This window comes from Caretta caretta, chromosome 1 (genome assembly GCF_965140235.1).
Source record: "Caretta caretta isolate rCarCar2 chromosome 1, rCarCar1.hap1, whole genome shotgun sequence".
NCBI classification, from domain to species: domain Eukaryota; kingdom Metazoa; phylum Chordata; order Testudines; family Cheloniidae; genus Caretta; species Caretta caretta.
In genome coordinates, this window is record NC_134206.1 from 340,848,988 (window position 1) to 340,865,002 (window position 16,015).

The window sequence follows — 16,015 nt, forward strand, 5'->3', positions numbered from 1 at the left end:
GTCAGAATGCAGCTCAATTCCTAGGAAGGCTTGATTTATTTAAAATTGGAAACAGAGTGGCTATGATTAAATTACATCTAGAAAATGCGTGGAGTTTTATTGTTCCTTGTTTGCATTCCCTTAAGCATTTTTTCTTTAGTAGCATGTACATCTTCCTTTCTTTAAATGAGGGCACAACAAACTCATGCTTTTTTGGGTAGCTGTAATGCTGGCTGATGCTTGATGGCTTTTTAAAAACCTAGATAGAATGCCATGAGCATTTAAAAAACTTTCCAGACTAAATATTGGAAGGAAAGATAGGGAGAAAACATTGCTGGGATTTCCTCAAACTTAAGAAGCTGACTTTGCAAGCATTTCTGACAGATTTCTATTGAGCCATAGGTTTGAAGAATAGTTTCTTGGCTCCCTTTGTGCTGTAAATGTAATGCCTCCTGGCAGTACATTTCATAAAAAGCTGTTTTCAAAGAACAGCTAATTGTAATTATGTTAAAGGAGGCATTTTTGATCTTGAGTGATGAGAACTGACTAATCAGAATGGAGGTCATTCTTTCTGTTTGGTGAAGGATTGTTAAGAGCTGATCATAGTGATCCATAAAATCCAACATCAGTTAACTTTCTGTATATAACAACTGGTTTCAGAACATTACTACCCTGCACTTAAATCTTCAAGCCTTCTTCATTATTCCATATAAATTGCTATAGTCTACTTTAACAGGTGTATATTCCATAGTCAGCTTGACAGGTATTAGTGCTGATTTCTTACCACACCAAGTTCTATTAAATGCATTAACACTAATTTAAAATTGAGCATGTTTCTTTGAACAGAATCTGTTTGATTTTAAATATTTGTGTGTAGTGGAATTATATAAGGTGCACTTAATTTCCCTTGTGTGTCAATACTGAATCAGTCTTCCATAATGTTCAGAATTCCTGCAAGCTGTTCGTGGCCAGCTGTAGGTGAATCACTGTAGGTAATCTTTTTTTTTTTTTTAAAGATTATATGTCATGAAAAGCCACATCTGTATTGAATGCATATTTCTAAGAAAACTATCAGTGGCCGATGATTTGAAGATGAGAAAACAAACTTAAACTATTGCTCTGTAACCATTCAAGAGTAAAAAGGAGACTGACTACTGTCTCGTTAATTTTGGGGGATGGGGGGAGAGATCAGTAGGACTGACATGAAGCCCAGGGAAACCTGTCTGTTTCTTTAGAAGCTGGAGTCCTTGTGCAACACTTTTTTTTTTTTTTTTTTTTTGACAGGGAAAGTAGCAGCCAGTAAAACTGGTGTCTAATACTGCAATGTGTGAGTGAGTATTCCTAAATTATTCATTACATTGTTTATTATGAATAACAATCTGTCTTTGCTTCCGACTCATGCTGGTTTCGTCACTCTTTTTATGCTTTTGGCAAACAGGATGTTCAGATGAACTTGTTTAGATTCCCAAGGCCACTTTAATACTTAGAATTCTTTACTTTCTACAGTAGAACCTCACTAAGAGTAGGAAGGGGAAACACAATGCAGGTTATTGAATGCCGAAGGAGATCAGTGCAGGTGACCTCGTTCTCCCTGATCCTGAAGTTCTGGTGCATCTTGCTTCAACACTGGGAGCATGCAGCAACTATCTTTGGTTTCACTCCGTGGCATGGCTCGTTGCCACCTGGAGCATTGAGGCAGGGGCTTACTGAAGAACATGGGAATTGGAGAGCAGTCTTTCTAAAGGCTTCCCTCCCCCTCCCTCCCCTCTTGTGTATCTTTTTACATTCCCTTTGTAGCCCCACCAAAACTGCCAGACAACTAAGAGCTTGGTCATTCTGCATTTCTCTGCCTTATTACCAACAGGAAGAGGAAACAGCATCACTCCTACATTTAGTAAAGTTCTATAACCCTTTCCTGGGTGTTACCCCAGAGCCATGGAAGGGCTTGGGGACATTCTCTAGCTTTTTCCCCCGTTGGCACAGGGAGAATATAACTCCTATGAAACTACCTCTTGTACAACAGCAGTTGCTATTCTAAGCATGGAGTGCAGCCTCTTCTTCACCTATTCTGTGAGTTGCTTTTACAAAGGCCACCATACTCTCCTTATTCACACACTCCAAGAACTCACTTTTGTGGAAGTGAGATAGTCCTCTTTAATTAAAAAATTCTTTTAACAGAATCCTCAAGATATGCTCATGCTTAACTGGGTAACAGTGTGGTCTTATTGGAACCCTGATTCTACCTCACTCCTTCCCTACTTTTTCTTTATCCTTACTTGTTATCCCACCTCAAACTTAAGTTGTAAGTTCTTTGGAGAAAATGCTTTTATCTTTTTCTATGAAGAGTCTTGACCTTAGCTTTTGGGCAGTGTAAGAATAATTTATAGCATTCTGTTCTGTGAACAATAAACTTGGAAATCAACTTTTCACTGTGGCTTTGCTTTCCCTGTTCCCGGCCAACGGGAGCCGTGGAGTCGGCACTCGGGGTTGGGGCAACGCACAGAGACACCCTTCCCCCCCTCCCCCATCTCCTCCTAAGAGCCGCTGCTGGACATGCCGGCTGCTTTCAGGAGCAGCACGGAGACAGGGAGGGAGCCTGCCTTAACCCTGCTGCACCGCCGACCGGACTTTTAGCGGCCTAAAATCTCTGATTGGCTTCAGTAGCCTCTGGGAGATGGAGCCCGATTCCAGGAGACTCCCGGTGAAACTTGAAGGGTTGGCAACACTACTAGATAATCTCCCCCTCCCCCGCTTTCAGTCACCTGGGGTCAGTGTCCCCTCATTGTTCTGGTCTGCTGTTGCAGTCGAAAGTAACTCCCTGGCTCTCAAGCCCTTAAAGGGGCACACACCTTTTCCAACAAGCCAGACAATGCCCCCTTGTGAGGTGAGGTCAGTCTAAACAAGTGCTAATAAAAAAAAGCCTCTGTACCACACAGTCATGAATTCAATAGGTTGCTTAATTTAAATTAACTTTCTTAGTAATTAGTCTAGAGTTGTATTTTTGCTCCCCTTTGGAATTATCATTTTCATTTCCTGCCTTACTATCCTGTGTCCAACTGTACAGGCATCTCAGGGATAGAGAAATTACAACAAAATTTTAAAATCCTTTAATTAGAACTAAAATGGCTTTTCTCTACACAGTAAAGTCACTATTATAAACCCAGAAGTCTTAGGGGATGTACCAAGGTTAGAAAGGGGGATTCCTGTTCTTCTAATAGGATAAAGCACATTTTTTGAACAGGAATAAATTGCACAGTAGTGGTTTCTAAACTTCCTATTGATCTAGCACTTGATTATTTATGGTGTAAGGGGAAGAAAGTATTTCTTTGACAAGTTGTCTGACTGAAATTCTTGATTGTGCTTTGTTTAAACCAGGTATGATTCGGAATGCTGTAATTTATGGTGGGGATGGATTAATGGGCAGAATGTAGATGCGTTTAATGTGATAAATGTAGTTTCTCATGCATTGTGTGTGTGTGAGAGAGAGAGAGAGATGCACAGAAATGTGTCAGCATAGTTAAAATCACAGACGTTTTTACTCTGCAGCTAGAAAGTGGAAAGAGCTGACCTACCTCCTCCTCCAAAACTTGAGCCATGCAGTGTGTTCAGGAACAAAAGGTCTAAAGGCCAGAGCACTGGTCTTGCTGTGCCTTGGTTGTAGCCTGTGGTTTGTTTTAATGTTATGGTTTTCCTGGAATATGTAGTTGGCTTCCTGAACTGTTCTCTGTGTGTAGTCCAGGCCACATGATTCTTCATAGGATTTCAGTTTTTAAAAACATTCACGTAGAAAGAGCTGGCTATCAATCATTTTATGCACCTTTTATAAAAATGATTTTCCCTTCACCTTGTGTTAGCTTGTGGATTACTTTGACAGAAAAGATTTCTGAATGATCAGTGTACAGTTTGCAAAACGGTATTAAAAATTAATTGTGCATTTGTTGCAATTCAGCTGTTATCATTGCTTCTGTCAGGTAATTTTAATACTTTAGTTGAAACTCTGTTCTCTGTGCCTCTGGCGGTGAAAGAAAAGAATGTTTGAAATACACCTAGGATTTCTAGTGTGCAGCATAATGTGTAAGAATTATAGTGATATTGTATAATAATGTCAGAGAGGGGTGTGTGTGTGTGTGTTGTGTGTGAAGGAGGGTAGGGAAAGGAACCAAAGGGGTCTTTTTAGCAGGTGCTTGAGAATGTGCTTGATGGTTTTGGCATTGCTGGGAACTTGGAGTTTAGTAAGCTAGATTTTTAGTTTCATTAGTAGATCTGACAACAGATTTCATTTTTCTTCATTACTATATTTTCAGATTTCTTTGAACCAAGAGTTTTCTTTAAATGTTTTGCTAAAAAAAAAATGCACTGAAATATGCTTTTTTGGATGATGTGCCTGAGGGATTATGTTGCATCTGTCAACTTTTGATTTCAAGGAATTTTAGCTGTTTTTTTCCCTTCAGTTTTTTGGAGAAGTATTTTCTTTAAACTTTATTAATTGAAAAGGTTCATACAGCCTTTAATATGTAACTAATTTAAAATGCCTTATGCTAATACAATCGGCGGTCCTTGAGGGACTGATTTTGTCTCCATATGTAGAAGCCACTTTAAATCCCTCTCCTCAGACTGTATAGTTGTCATGCAGAAATTTTTTTTCTGAAAGGTAACAGAATTGCTCCTGCATCAGTTTTGTTTGAGCTCACTGAAGACAGATATGTAATGATCTGCAGTGATGAAACCTGTTGGAAATCTAGAGAAGCAGCTGGTGTCCTTGATCTTGCTAACCAGTAATGATTCAGGTGTTACAGATTGTGAAGGAGCTTGTGTTGCCAGCAAGACGTAGAACAGATGCTGTGAAGAAAGGTAGGAGCAGCATTGAAATATTAATTCTTAGCCCTTTAAGCAGTTTATCAATTAGGATTATCTCCCAGGTTGGTTCTCGTATAATTATTTGAAATGTATAGCCAACCCTTATTAAAGGTTGTATATTGTTGCACTCTGACATTCGTTTATTGTAGTTGGCTTTGAACTACATTAAACCCATTGTTATTTGCAACTGCAGCTGTTCTAAAAAGAATCCTAATCAGATTTATTGTGCTAAAAATGGAGTTTATTTCGGTATTTGTAACTACTACTTTTTCATAAGGACCATTTCCTTCTCTTTCTGTACTAGAAATATTTGCCTTGTGCACATATCTGAGACTGTGAAAAGTTCTGTGTAATCTGATCAGAATCGCTTTTTTGAATTTAAGTATTTTAAATTGGAGTAAGAATAAAAAAAGACTTAATCAATACTGATTGAAATGAGAGAGTAACCCATTTTAAACCCCTAAACAGCAACACAAATATGGAATATTTCTAACTTTAAAATCCTAAATGGCTCTTGCAAACAAATGTTGCCAAACTTTACCTGAAACATTTTGTCACTGTTTAAAATTAATTGATATTAATTGCTTTTGTTAAACTGTTCAGTGTGTCAAATATTTGCTACATTTCTTGGTTAAAGTGATAAATTTTTTTGCAGAAAGTGTTACGTTACACCTGATCAGAAACTTGTTAAAATGCTGGAGTTTTTAAATTAAATTTCCCATTTTTAGTTTAGTTTATTTCAGTTTATTTAAATATTTTTAGAAGAATGTTTGATGACAAATGTGTTGTTTGAAAGGACCCTTAACAATGAAAACTGGGTTTTAAAAAAGCCTTTTATAGAAATTCACTTCCTGAGACTACAGCAGTATTTTTCATAGTGTGTGTAATTTGCCTTAAGGCATTCACTATGTAAACATCTGTGTTTGATTTGTCTGCATGTTTTGTGTGCCTCCTTCTCAAGTAGGCTCTGAGAGGCCAGTGACCTGATTTTAAATCACTCATACCACCAGTATTAATCCAAAGTAACTCCAGAGAAGTCAGTGGAACTACATCATTGTAAAACCAATGTGAGCGCAGAATTGGGCCACCCATTACCCAAAGAGCGCAGGTATTGAATAAAACTGAACTTCCTAAAATTATTTGCGTATCTTATTTGATTTTGTGGCAATTTGGCTAATTTAATCTGATCAATGATATTATACAATAGTTTCTTGGATGGACTCTTCAGTCAGTTTGATTTATCATTTTATGAATACCCATTTATAATTAAAAAAATGATTGAGGAGCAGAGATTCTAGTCTCCCTTTTGATCTCTGTGCTTAGCTTCCATTGATGACAGTGGAATTTATATACATGCACTGATGGGGAAATAGACTGGATTGTTTGATATGAGCATAGCTAGTTGATCAGGCAATTTATGGAGTAGTGTTTGATTTACAGAAGTAGTGGACTAACTGTGTTTAATCCCCCCAGAAGTCCACCCCCCCCCCAAAAAAACAAAAAACACGTGATTATATAAATTTTCACTTTGCATTGAAATCAAGATTTGTTTTGGACTATGTCTGGAAAAAGCTGAGGGAATGCAAATTAATTTTCATAGTTTTGTTTTTCTAGCTCTTGTTAAATGGCTGTGAATTTGTTCTTCCTACATCTTGGTGGTCATATAGCCAAGGCTCACAGGCTGCTAATGACTGACTAGGTTCTAGCTGTTACTTTTTAACTTCATTATACACTTGTATAACACTATTTAAGGTTGAGTTTCTAATATTAGTTTCTAATATTCTGAAGAAATCATCAAAAATGGGAAAATGTTAGGAGCTAAATACACAGCAGTGTGAATAAATATTCAGTTTTATATCACTTGAAGCTGTAATTGAATTCAGCCTTGGACAGTTTGTGTATGTGAAGGACTACATTCTATAGAATGAGTCATTCTTGTTAGTGTATTCAGTAAATCGAAAAATAAATTTTGTAGAGGAAGAGTTGCTTGGAAGCCCAGTGTATTAGAATGTGTGGTGGATTTAGTGAGGCATGATAGATATGTGAAGCTTGTATAGATGTTTTCAAATCACTGTTAAATGGCAAAGGTCAGTCTGGTTCACGGATACTCTTCTCCCATAAATAAAAAGTGCTGGTTTTGTTATGAGCAAAATGATTTGTTACAAAAAAATCTTACTTTTTTTTTTAATTTTAAGATCACATTTCTCAAAATCTGAGACTAAATCCTGTCACGACTCTGCTAGTCCCATATCTGACACTAAGAGCAGGTCTACACTATGGGGTTAAGTCGACCTAAGTTTGCAACTCCAGCTACATGGAAAACGTAGCTGGAGTCGATGTAGCTGCGGTCAACTTAATGTGGTGTCTACACTGTGCTGAGTCGAGGGGAGAAACTCTGAGAGAGAACTGATGTTCAGAATGACAGAGTGGTCTTTGCCAGGTGAGGGCACTCCAGATGTCAGGTGAAAATATGCATCATTTAAATATTCTTTAATTCAGGCCCAGTGAGGGCAGAGGTATTATAAAATGGTATAATACATATATTAATGAATTCACATATTGTATATAGTTCTTTTAAAAAATTCATTACTTTCCCATTGAAATGTACAAGCTAATGACCTATAAATCAGTATTTTTTAAAACTAATTCCCCCCCCCCCCCCCCCAAAAAAAAAAAAGCTTATATCCAGGCTGAGACCTGGAATGGCAAATGTTAGCCAAGAGCACATTTTTACAGCTATAGCTTCAAGACTTGAAAACAGGAGTTTATAGTAAAGCCAATAACAGATCTGTGTATTATTTCCTGGAGGACTCCAGAAAGCTTGCTAAAAGAAAACTTTTATCACCCATACTTAGAATTTTATTGGTTGCACTGTGGATTTAACAGCCTAGTTGAACAATTTGCCAAAGCAGTCTATTCTAACTGCATGTCAAAAAGAGTCTTGAGCTTGTTTTCACCCTAAGATGACCCAGGGAACCAATCAAATTGGATTTAGTTTAGAAGATCTCATGATAATGTGACTGAAGAAATGGACTAACCAATATAGCTCCAAATCCAGCAAACACTTACACATATGAGTAAAAATATTTCCATACATAATTTTTTGCAGGGCTGGAACCATACCTGTGTTTTGTATTTAATATTCACTATTGCTGAATAATAGAGTTCATTGTCCATTTAGCTATTCGTCAAAACAGTATGTACAGTGGATTGTCAAAAATGTAATGCTGATAAACAAAATGACAGTTAATGACCAATAATTTTCATTTGTTTTATAAATTTTAAAAAAAATTCTAGATTTGATTTTTGCTTTAAAGGGCTGCTCTCAGTTTAAATCCAAGCCAAACTAGGTATTGTAAAAAAACAAATTTTATATAATAGAAGTGTTTTCATGACTCTCAAAAATTCCAGTGGAAAGGTTATTGAACTATTCCTTTTGCATTACTGCCATCCCCAAACCATTATGCTAATGGAAGGCCAATTAATATTCTCAGTATCTGGATGAGACAATACAAGTGAAAGGCTAGTTAATTTTCACTGTTCAAACTCAGAGAAATATTAAAGGTAATGATATTTGTAAAAACTTTAAGTTTTTAAAAAATCTTAGGGCTTTTTCTTATCTATTACAGAAATCTTTAAATTCTTTTAATTATTAAAGGGCAGATCTGAAGACATAGAAGTTAATATGCTCCCATTGATTTTAATGGACTCTGGGTCAGTGCCTTTAAGCTAAGACACCCTAGACAAAAATCTCTCAAGAATTATTGGTTTCAGAGTAACAGCCGTGTTAGTCTGTATTCGCAAAAAGAAAAGGAGTACTTGTGGCACCTTTCTTTTTTCAAGAATTATTCTAATTCAAAGCTAGACATTCCTCAACACTTAAATCACCATTCTAAAAGGTGTGTTATGCTTATTTCTGTCAATGATTCCAGCTATGTTGAATGGAGAGTGACTCTGGCCCCTGGCATTTACCTGTTCTCAAAATATATTCACTAGTGGTTTAGGCCTTCTGAAATTGATTTCTGGATTTTCTTCCCAGGGTTTTACTGAAAATCTTGCAGGACTCATTTTCTCGGTGGCTGCTGCTTCAAATGCTTTTGTACTGAAACTTTGATTGGGGCAGAACTTACTTAGAATTTACAGGATGTGATGAGCTGTGGCTTAGGCTTAGGAGCACTGGCATAGATACAGCCATTTAGGAGGTCTGTGTTGTTACAATATCTATTGTTGTATACCTATTCTATAAGAATACTGTGGAAGTATAACATTGTATAAGTATAACGTTGTTTAAGGGGACATGCTGGATACATTGTATATGAGAGGGCATGCCAAAACATGTTACAAAGTATCTGAGGGAGCACACGTAGGGACAGTTAGCTTTTTAATGGAGAAGCAATTAAGATAGAGCCAGCACGTCTAAGAAGCAGGCATCAGAATGGAAGGTGTGAAGGGCAATTAGTTAAGTTAACTGGAAGCTGTTAAAGGAGATTGTTAAGGGTGGCAGGTAATTGAAGATACGTGACTGGTCTCAGAGATCTCGAAGGGTGGTGACTAAAATCTTTTTCTTCTTTTGTCTGTAACTTCTCTGTAACTTGTTCTCCAAAAAACTGTATAAATTAAAAGACACAAGCCCCACTCGGGGGGCTCACTTCTAAATGTATTAGCAGAGCAGCTTTGCTAATAAAACAGAGTGGTCTGATAAATTGTGAGTCTGAGTCAAACTTTGACAATACCTATTGTTGATAAGCATACAGTTGTTTTCCCCAGAATTTAGTAGTTTAGTTGTCTGGGTATAATGAACAGGTGCTGTTAGATAAGAATCTTTTGTTTGGCTGGTGTGTTCATGAATGCGTCTTTCACTCCTGGAGTTAGAGGTTCAACTTATGTCAAAATAAAAAAAATCGTCTTAGCTCTTTTGTTCCTTATCACAGAACAGCCATACAAAATTGTACATTTGGCAGATATATCATCTTAGTGTTAGAATAGCAAGGATATTGGGATGAAACACTGAAATACTTTGGTAGATTAGAAATCACAGGTAATTAAAACCTTGACTCTTAGAATTACAAAGGTGCTTAACATACCAAGGTAATAGATGCCTTAATAGCTAAGAGAAAATTGCTTCTGCCTTCTGATAGATTGTAGTGGGGAACAATAGATTTGGTCACTGTCCATTTAGCAGCACTGGATCATAACTTCAGGGTAATGCTGTTTAGATGAAAATCTACTGTGTATCAGTAGGCAGAGGACTATACCAAAGGCAATGAATTCATGGTAGTGTATGGGAAAGCCCATAAATATCTTCCATTCTAAGGTTAGGGGATTTCCAAAAGCTTGCACCTAGAACAATGGGATATCGGTTGGGCAGGATAACCTGTTTTTGATTTGTCAGTAATATAGGTGATAACTTTTGAAGCTTCTGCCTGAATTTATGCACAAATAGTGTAGGGCCTGGGCTGTGCTCTTCATTGTTGGCCTTGATGATCAATGAGGCAGGAAACTGGCAGCATTTTTTGGTTTATCTTCTTTTGGAGGATATAGAATGGCTTGATTTTTGTTTTTCTCTTGTAAAATGCCATGGGCACTTGCTGTAGGAGTTCTCTTGTTACTTTGAGTGATGGTACAGCAAAGTATCATAATCATAGTCCTTCATGGGAACCAGAAAAACTGCAGAAACTAGTCTTCACAGCATTTCAATCTCTCTATTCAGCCTAGCCTCTTTGATACAAAAGCTACTGAGGGTTTTGCCTTTAACAGGGATTTCAGTGTTAAGTCTTCCCCTTCTTATAAGGAAATCCCTTCATAGTTAAAGTGGAAGAAACTCTTAAGATAGGCTTTTGAAGAAATGGGTCATTTTAAAAATATCTTGATATTACTCTTGCTTTTTTTACTGCTGCTTTTCTTGAGAAAATGTCACTTTCCTCCATTCCCTCCCACTTCTCAGAAAAAACTTTTTGTTGTTGTCTTCGATTTTTATGCTATCTTATATTTGGATGAGACCTTGAAACCTGAGGTTCAGTCTGCTCTGCACTGATACTAGTGATTTTATGACACTGTTAAGGTAGGGATTTTCTCTGTTGCCTTAAATTTTTTCCCCTCTTCCCAAGGAAACTTATGCAAGAAGTGGCTGCCTGTCTGTACTACAGATTGAATCATGTTGTAATTGGATCCTCTGATATGGTTGTACTTGTACTGTATATGTGCCCTTAGCTTAATATGTAGGTTCAAGATGTTGTGGGGAGTTTCACCCCACACTGATATCTCTCGGATAATTAAACAATATGCTTATTAGAGAACAAATGACTTATAATGAGTGTTCTAACTTATTAAGGGGACTTTTATCTAACATGTTCAGTTTTACGCCAAGTAATGTTAGTTTTTGCTACCATTCAGTATCTCTGACTTTCAATACTGCTATCTTGTACAGAATGTAAATGTGCTATTCCTACTGCATTCCTTATCCAAATAATTAATTGCCCTTTAAAAATGGATGGCTTATACATATATCTTTCCTTCTCACTTGTTAGACATCAGATGAAGTGATTAGGAAAGGTTTCAATACTGCTTAGCAATATCTAGTCATTAATGACTAGATGTGTTTGTTTTGGTTTTTTAGTATTAGGTATGGTTATATTATCAACAAAATGCTTGGATGTTATGTCAAGGGATTTATCTGTGGCTTACCAAAATTAGTTCAGATATTTTGAGTTTGATTCGGTTTTAATGAAACTTTAGAGAAGTGAGGTAATGTGAATTTGTATGCAGTAGTGCTGGTCAACTACAGTTTACTCCTGGGGGAATTCTGCGCCAAAAAATTAAGTTCTGTGCACAACATTTAAAAACTGCAAAATTCTGCTTATGCTATTTGTCAGAATAACACAATGTAATCATGCCAGTTCAATTATTTTGGTAATTTTATTTCAAAATACCTGTCAGTAGGTATGTCTTTAAGAGTACAAACAACAAAAAAGATTGAGGAAAAGCTCTTTGACAAATAAATTCCTTACTAGGCATATTAATAGAGAACTTTGAGTAATAATTCGTTTAAGCTACAATACAGAAGCATATTTCCCACACCCCTTAGAAGCAGTGCAAAGGCTTGGGGGAGTCGGGGGTAACGAAGCTGAGGGAGAGGGAAGTAATTGCTGGGAAGGAGCCTGGTAGTGAACCTGGCAGGCTGTTGGGTATGGGTGGGAGAAGTATGGAGCCATGTTTTTTTTGGCAAGGGAGGAGGGATTGTTAGGGAATTGGGGAGCCTCTCCCATGCAGATCCTGGCTGATCCCCAGCCTCTTCCATTCAGTCAGGCACATCTCCCCTGTCCCCATGTGTCCCTTCACTCCCCCATCCCCACGTGGTCCTCCACCCTCTGTTCTGTGGCCCTGCACCCTCCTCTCCTGTCCCCATGCGTCTCTTCGCCCCTACTCAGCCACCCCCCATCCTCATGTGTCCCTGCACCCACTCTCCAGCCCTGGCTCAGTGCTGTCAACCCACTACTCCTGTGCCCCCACCCCAGTCTATGCCCCCTACCAGCCCTTCTGAGCCCCAGTCTGTGACCCACCAGCAGCCCTTTGTGGCCAGCTCTGTTCCCCCCTGCATATCCTGTGCCGCCTCACCTGGCCCCAGGGTCTGTGTGCTGTGAGGAACGCAGCCATTGCCCCCTCCCTAACCATGGCTGGCTACTCCAGCCCGTGAGCAGGCTGCTCTCTGTTCTGGTGCCACAGCAGCCCTTGGTGGGCAAAAGGTGTGACTGCAGTGCCTCTTTGGCAGAATCTATTTTCTACAGGGGTGGGGGGAATCTGCAGGGACATGAATTCTGCACATGCGTGGTGGCACAGAATTCCCCCAGGAGTAACAGTTATTGTCTGAAAAAGAGGGTTGGTTTGTTTTGCGTTGTTTGCCCCTTGGGTCAGCCAACTTCATTACGTTAAAATGTACATCTAACCAATGAAAGCAAAAAAAATTCGGAGAAAAAGAAATAACTGTTTTGTGTGTGAATTTGAGGTCAATGAAAGAAAGCAAATAAACTGGCTTGAGATAGGCATAGCACATGAAGTTGCTCTCTGGGCTTCCTATCACAGCTTGGCACTCAAATGTGTAAAAAATGTAAATGAGTGTCTAAATACACACAAAGAAAAGGAGTACTTGTGGCACCTTAGAGACTAACCAATTTATTTAAGCATGAGCTTTCGTGAGCTACAGCTCACTTCATCGGATGCATCCGATGAAGTGAGCTGTAGCTCACGAAAGCTTATGCTCAGATAAAGTGGTTAGTCTCTAAGGTGCCACAAGTACTCCTTTTCTTTTTGCAAATACAGACTAACACGGCTGTTTCTCTGAAATCTAAATACACACACTAACTTGAGAACTTAATTTAAATTCTTGCTTCTGCAAACACAGTAAAATCTTAATTTTTCTCACTGTCTCTGAGATCATCTTGTTCCCTTCCTCCCTATTTAAAGAATAAAAGAGTTCTGGTATTGTAATTGCTGTGATCTTTGGTAGAGAGAGAGGCATAAGATAGGCACCAGCCAACCCTTTTGGGATGAAAAGTGTGTGTGTGTGATCATATGCTCTTACACTGGAGAATGTGATTTTGGTCCAGTCATTGGAGAAGAATTTTCATGGTACTATGTCACTGAAGCAGATTTAGCAGGAGCAAACTGAACCAAACTGGTGTTTTGTGTAGCATGGATTTCCGTTAGCCCTCTGTGACACAGAGGCCCATTTGTGGTTTACTACTCTGTGTCAGCAACTCCAGTCAGGCCTGACATATTCACTGCACCTCATACATTTTTCATGATATTTATTTAAAAGGTGACACATAATATATAGTTTAAAATCTAATATCTCCCTGGTCATTAATATTCTTGCATTACAGGGTCTGTATTAAGAGTTATGGATAAGAGTTATTTATGTCACTGAAATGTTTGTAACAACTCTGTAGGTGAAATGATGGATACTCTCTGATTCTAAGTCCTGGAGGCTGTGAGCAGGCAAAGGAGACAAAACAGGTTTTTCCCTATATAAAAGGGAAAGAAAGTATTGTGGCAGACACCCTGTCCAGGAAAGAGGGCTCTGACCTGCTGTCTCTGGTCAGCCAGTGGCTAACCTTCCTGCAGCAAAAGAGAGTGGAGGTGTGACCCTAAGAGCATCTCGGTGCCAGAGGGCAAGGGGCTCACTGGTATCAAATAATGAGTTTCAGCTGGCCTGCCCAGTTCAGTGTACCCCAACTCACTAGGGTTATAATCTGTGTCAAGGTTCCTCCCCCACTCTGAACTCTAGGGTACAGATGTGGGGACCTGCATGAAAAACCTCCTAAGCTTATCTTTACCAGCTTAGGTCAAAACTTCCCCAAGGTACAAAATATTACCCCCGTTGTCCTTGGACTGGCCGCTACCACCACCAAACTAATACTGGTTACTGGGGAAGAGCTGTTTGGACGCGTCCTTCCCCCCAAAATACTTCCCAAAACCTTGCACCCCACTTCCTGGACAAGGTTTGGTAAAAAGCCTCACCAATTTGCCTAGGTGACTACAGACCCAGACCCTTGGATCTTAGAACAATGAACAATCCTCCCAACACTTGCACCCCCCCTTTCCTGGGAAATGTTGGATAAAAAGCCTCACCAATTTGCATAGGTGACCACAGACCCAAACCCTTGGATCTGAGAACAATGAAAAAGCATTCAGTTTTTTACAAGAAGACTTTTAATAAAAAATAGAAGTAAATAGAAATAAAGAAATCCCCCCTGTAAAATCAGGATGGTAGATATCTTACAGGGTAATTAGATTCAAAAACATAGAGAACCCCTCTAGGCAAAAACCTTAAGTTACAAAAAAGATACACAGACAGAAATAGTTATTCTATTCAGCACAATTCTTTTCTCAGCCATTTAAAGAAATCATAATCTAACACATACCTAGCTAGATTACTTACTAAAAGTTCTAAGACTCCATTCCTGTTCTGTCCCTGGCAAAAGCAGCATACAGACAGACACAGACCCTTTGTTTCTCTCCCTCCTCCCAGCTTTTGAAAGTATCTTGTCTCCTCATTGGTCATTTTGGTCAGGTGCCAGCGAGGTTACCTTTAGCTTCTTAACCCTTTACAGGTGAGAGGAGCTTTCCCCTGGCCAGGAGGGGTTTCAAAGGGCTTTACCCTTCCCTTTATATTTATGACAATCTGTATCTAAAAGGTGTCCTGTAACGTCATTGGAAAGCCATTAACTCACAAATCATTAATATTCTTGCTTGATATATGTACAGGGTATATATTGGGTTATGGATATATGCGGGAATTAGGACTAAAGTGTGTTTAAGCATGTTGGGGGAGTTGGTAGACAGGTCTATCCTAGACAAAGGAATGTGTTTGCTTCTCTGAGCAGCCCCAGGATTAGGGAGAGACAGTGAAGTTTTGTTTACAAAGCTATCAAACTATAAGTGGGGGAGGAGACAGCATGATGAAAGGATGAGAATGAAGCCTGGTCTGGGTTTTACTTTCTAAAGAATATATTGCAAGGTTTGCTGGTCTGTAAAGACGTGAGGTTGAATCTCAAGTGATAAGCAATTGAATCAACTGATTGTATACAAATATTACTATATTATAAAAGTATATTGAGGGAGCTTTTTTATGAAAGCTTATGACACACTGGTGATATCATCCTGAAATAAGAAAAGGAGTACTTGTGGCACCTTGGAGACTAACCAATTTATTTGAGCATGAGCTTTCGTGAGCTACAGCTCACTTCATTGGATGATGTATGTTTTAACACTCTATGAGGAATTATGAATACTCGCTGCTATTATGCTTTATAGCCTGTGACCTAACAAAGGGAGAAACAGGCTTTCCCCGAAGGCAAAAATGGTAGGTATCTACTTGACTCCAATAAAATTCAGGAAGGTGTGACCAAAAACAATGGAAGCCCCTTTTACATTCAAATCAGCAGGGGGATGAGAAGACCAGAGGAAGGAAAGAACAGCATGAGGTCATCCTCCCTCTTGAAACAAGATAATTCAACTTTGAAAGATATAAGCAAAGACAGAATTTTTGGTATCCACTAGTAGATGGACACAAAGGAACAGAGCTCTTGCAAGCAGACAAAGTGGGTCCTTCAACCAAGGGGGAGTTGAAGTCTCTGGAAAGTGAATATAGATGGAAAAACCTGCTTAGGCAAAGATCTTT

General features: G+C 38.7%; 1 protein-coding gene across 7 annotated transcripts in view; it reads left to right on the forward strand.

Moving 5' to 3' along the window:
* Positions 1-16,015, forward strand: part of USP6NL (USP6 N-terminal like) — a 218,382-nt gene that overhangs the window by 32,298 nt on the left and 170,069 nt on the right. Inside the window, exon 1 of one of the 7 annotated variants that reach the window (XM_048836604.2) lies at positions 4,598-4,830. The exons of 5 other annotated variants lie outside the window; for them this stretch is intronic. In XM_048836604.2, coding sequence (XP_048692561.1) covers positions 4,758-4,830 — 73 coding nt within the window. In that variant the 5' untranslated portion in view covers positions 4,598-4,757. Of the gene's footprint in view, positions 1-4,597; positions 4,831-16,015 lie in introns of those variants that run through there. One more of the 7 variants, XM_048836605.2, reaches the window with a different exon arrangement.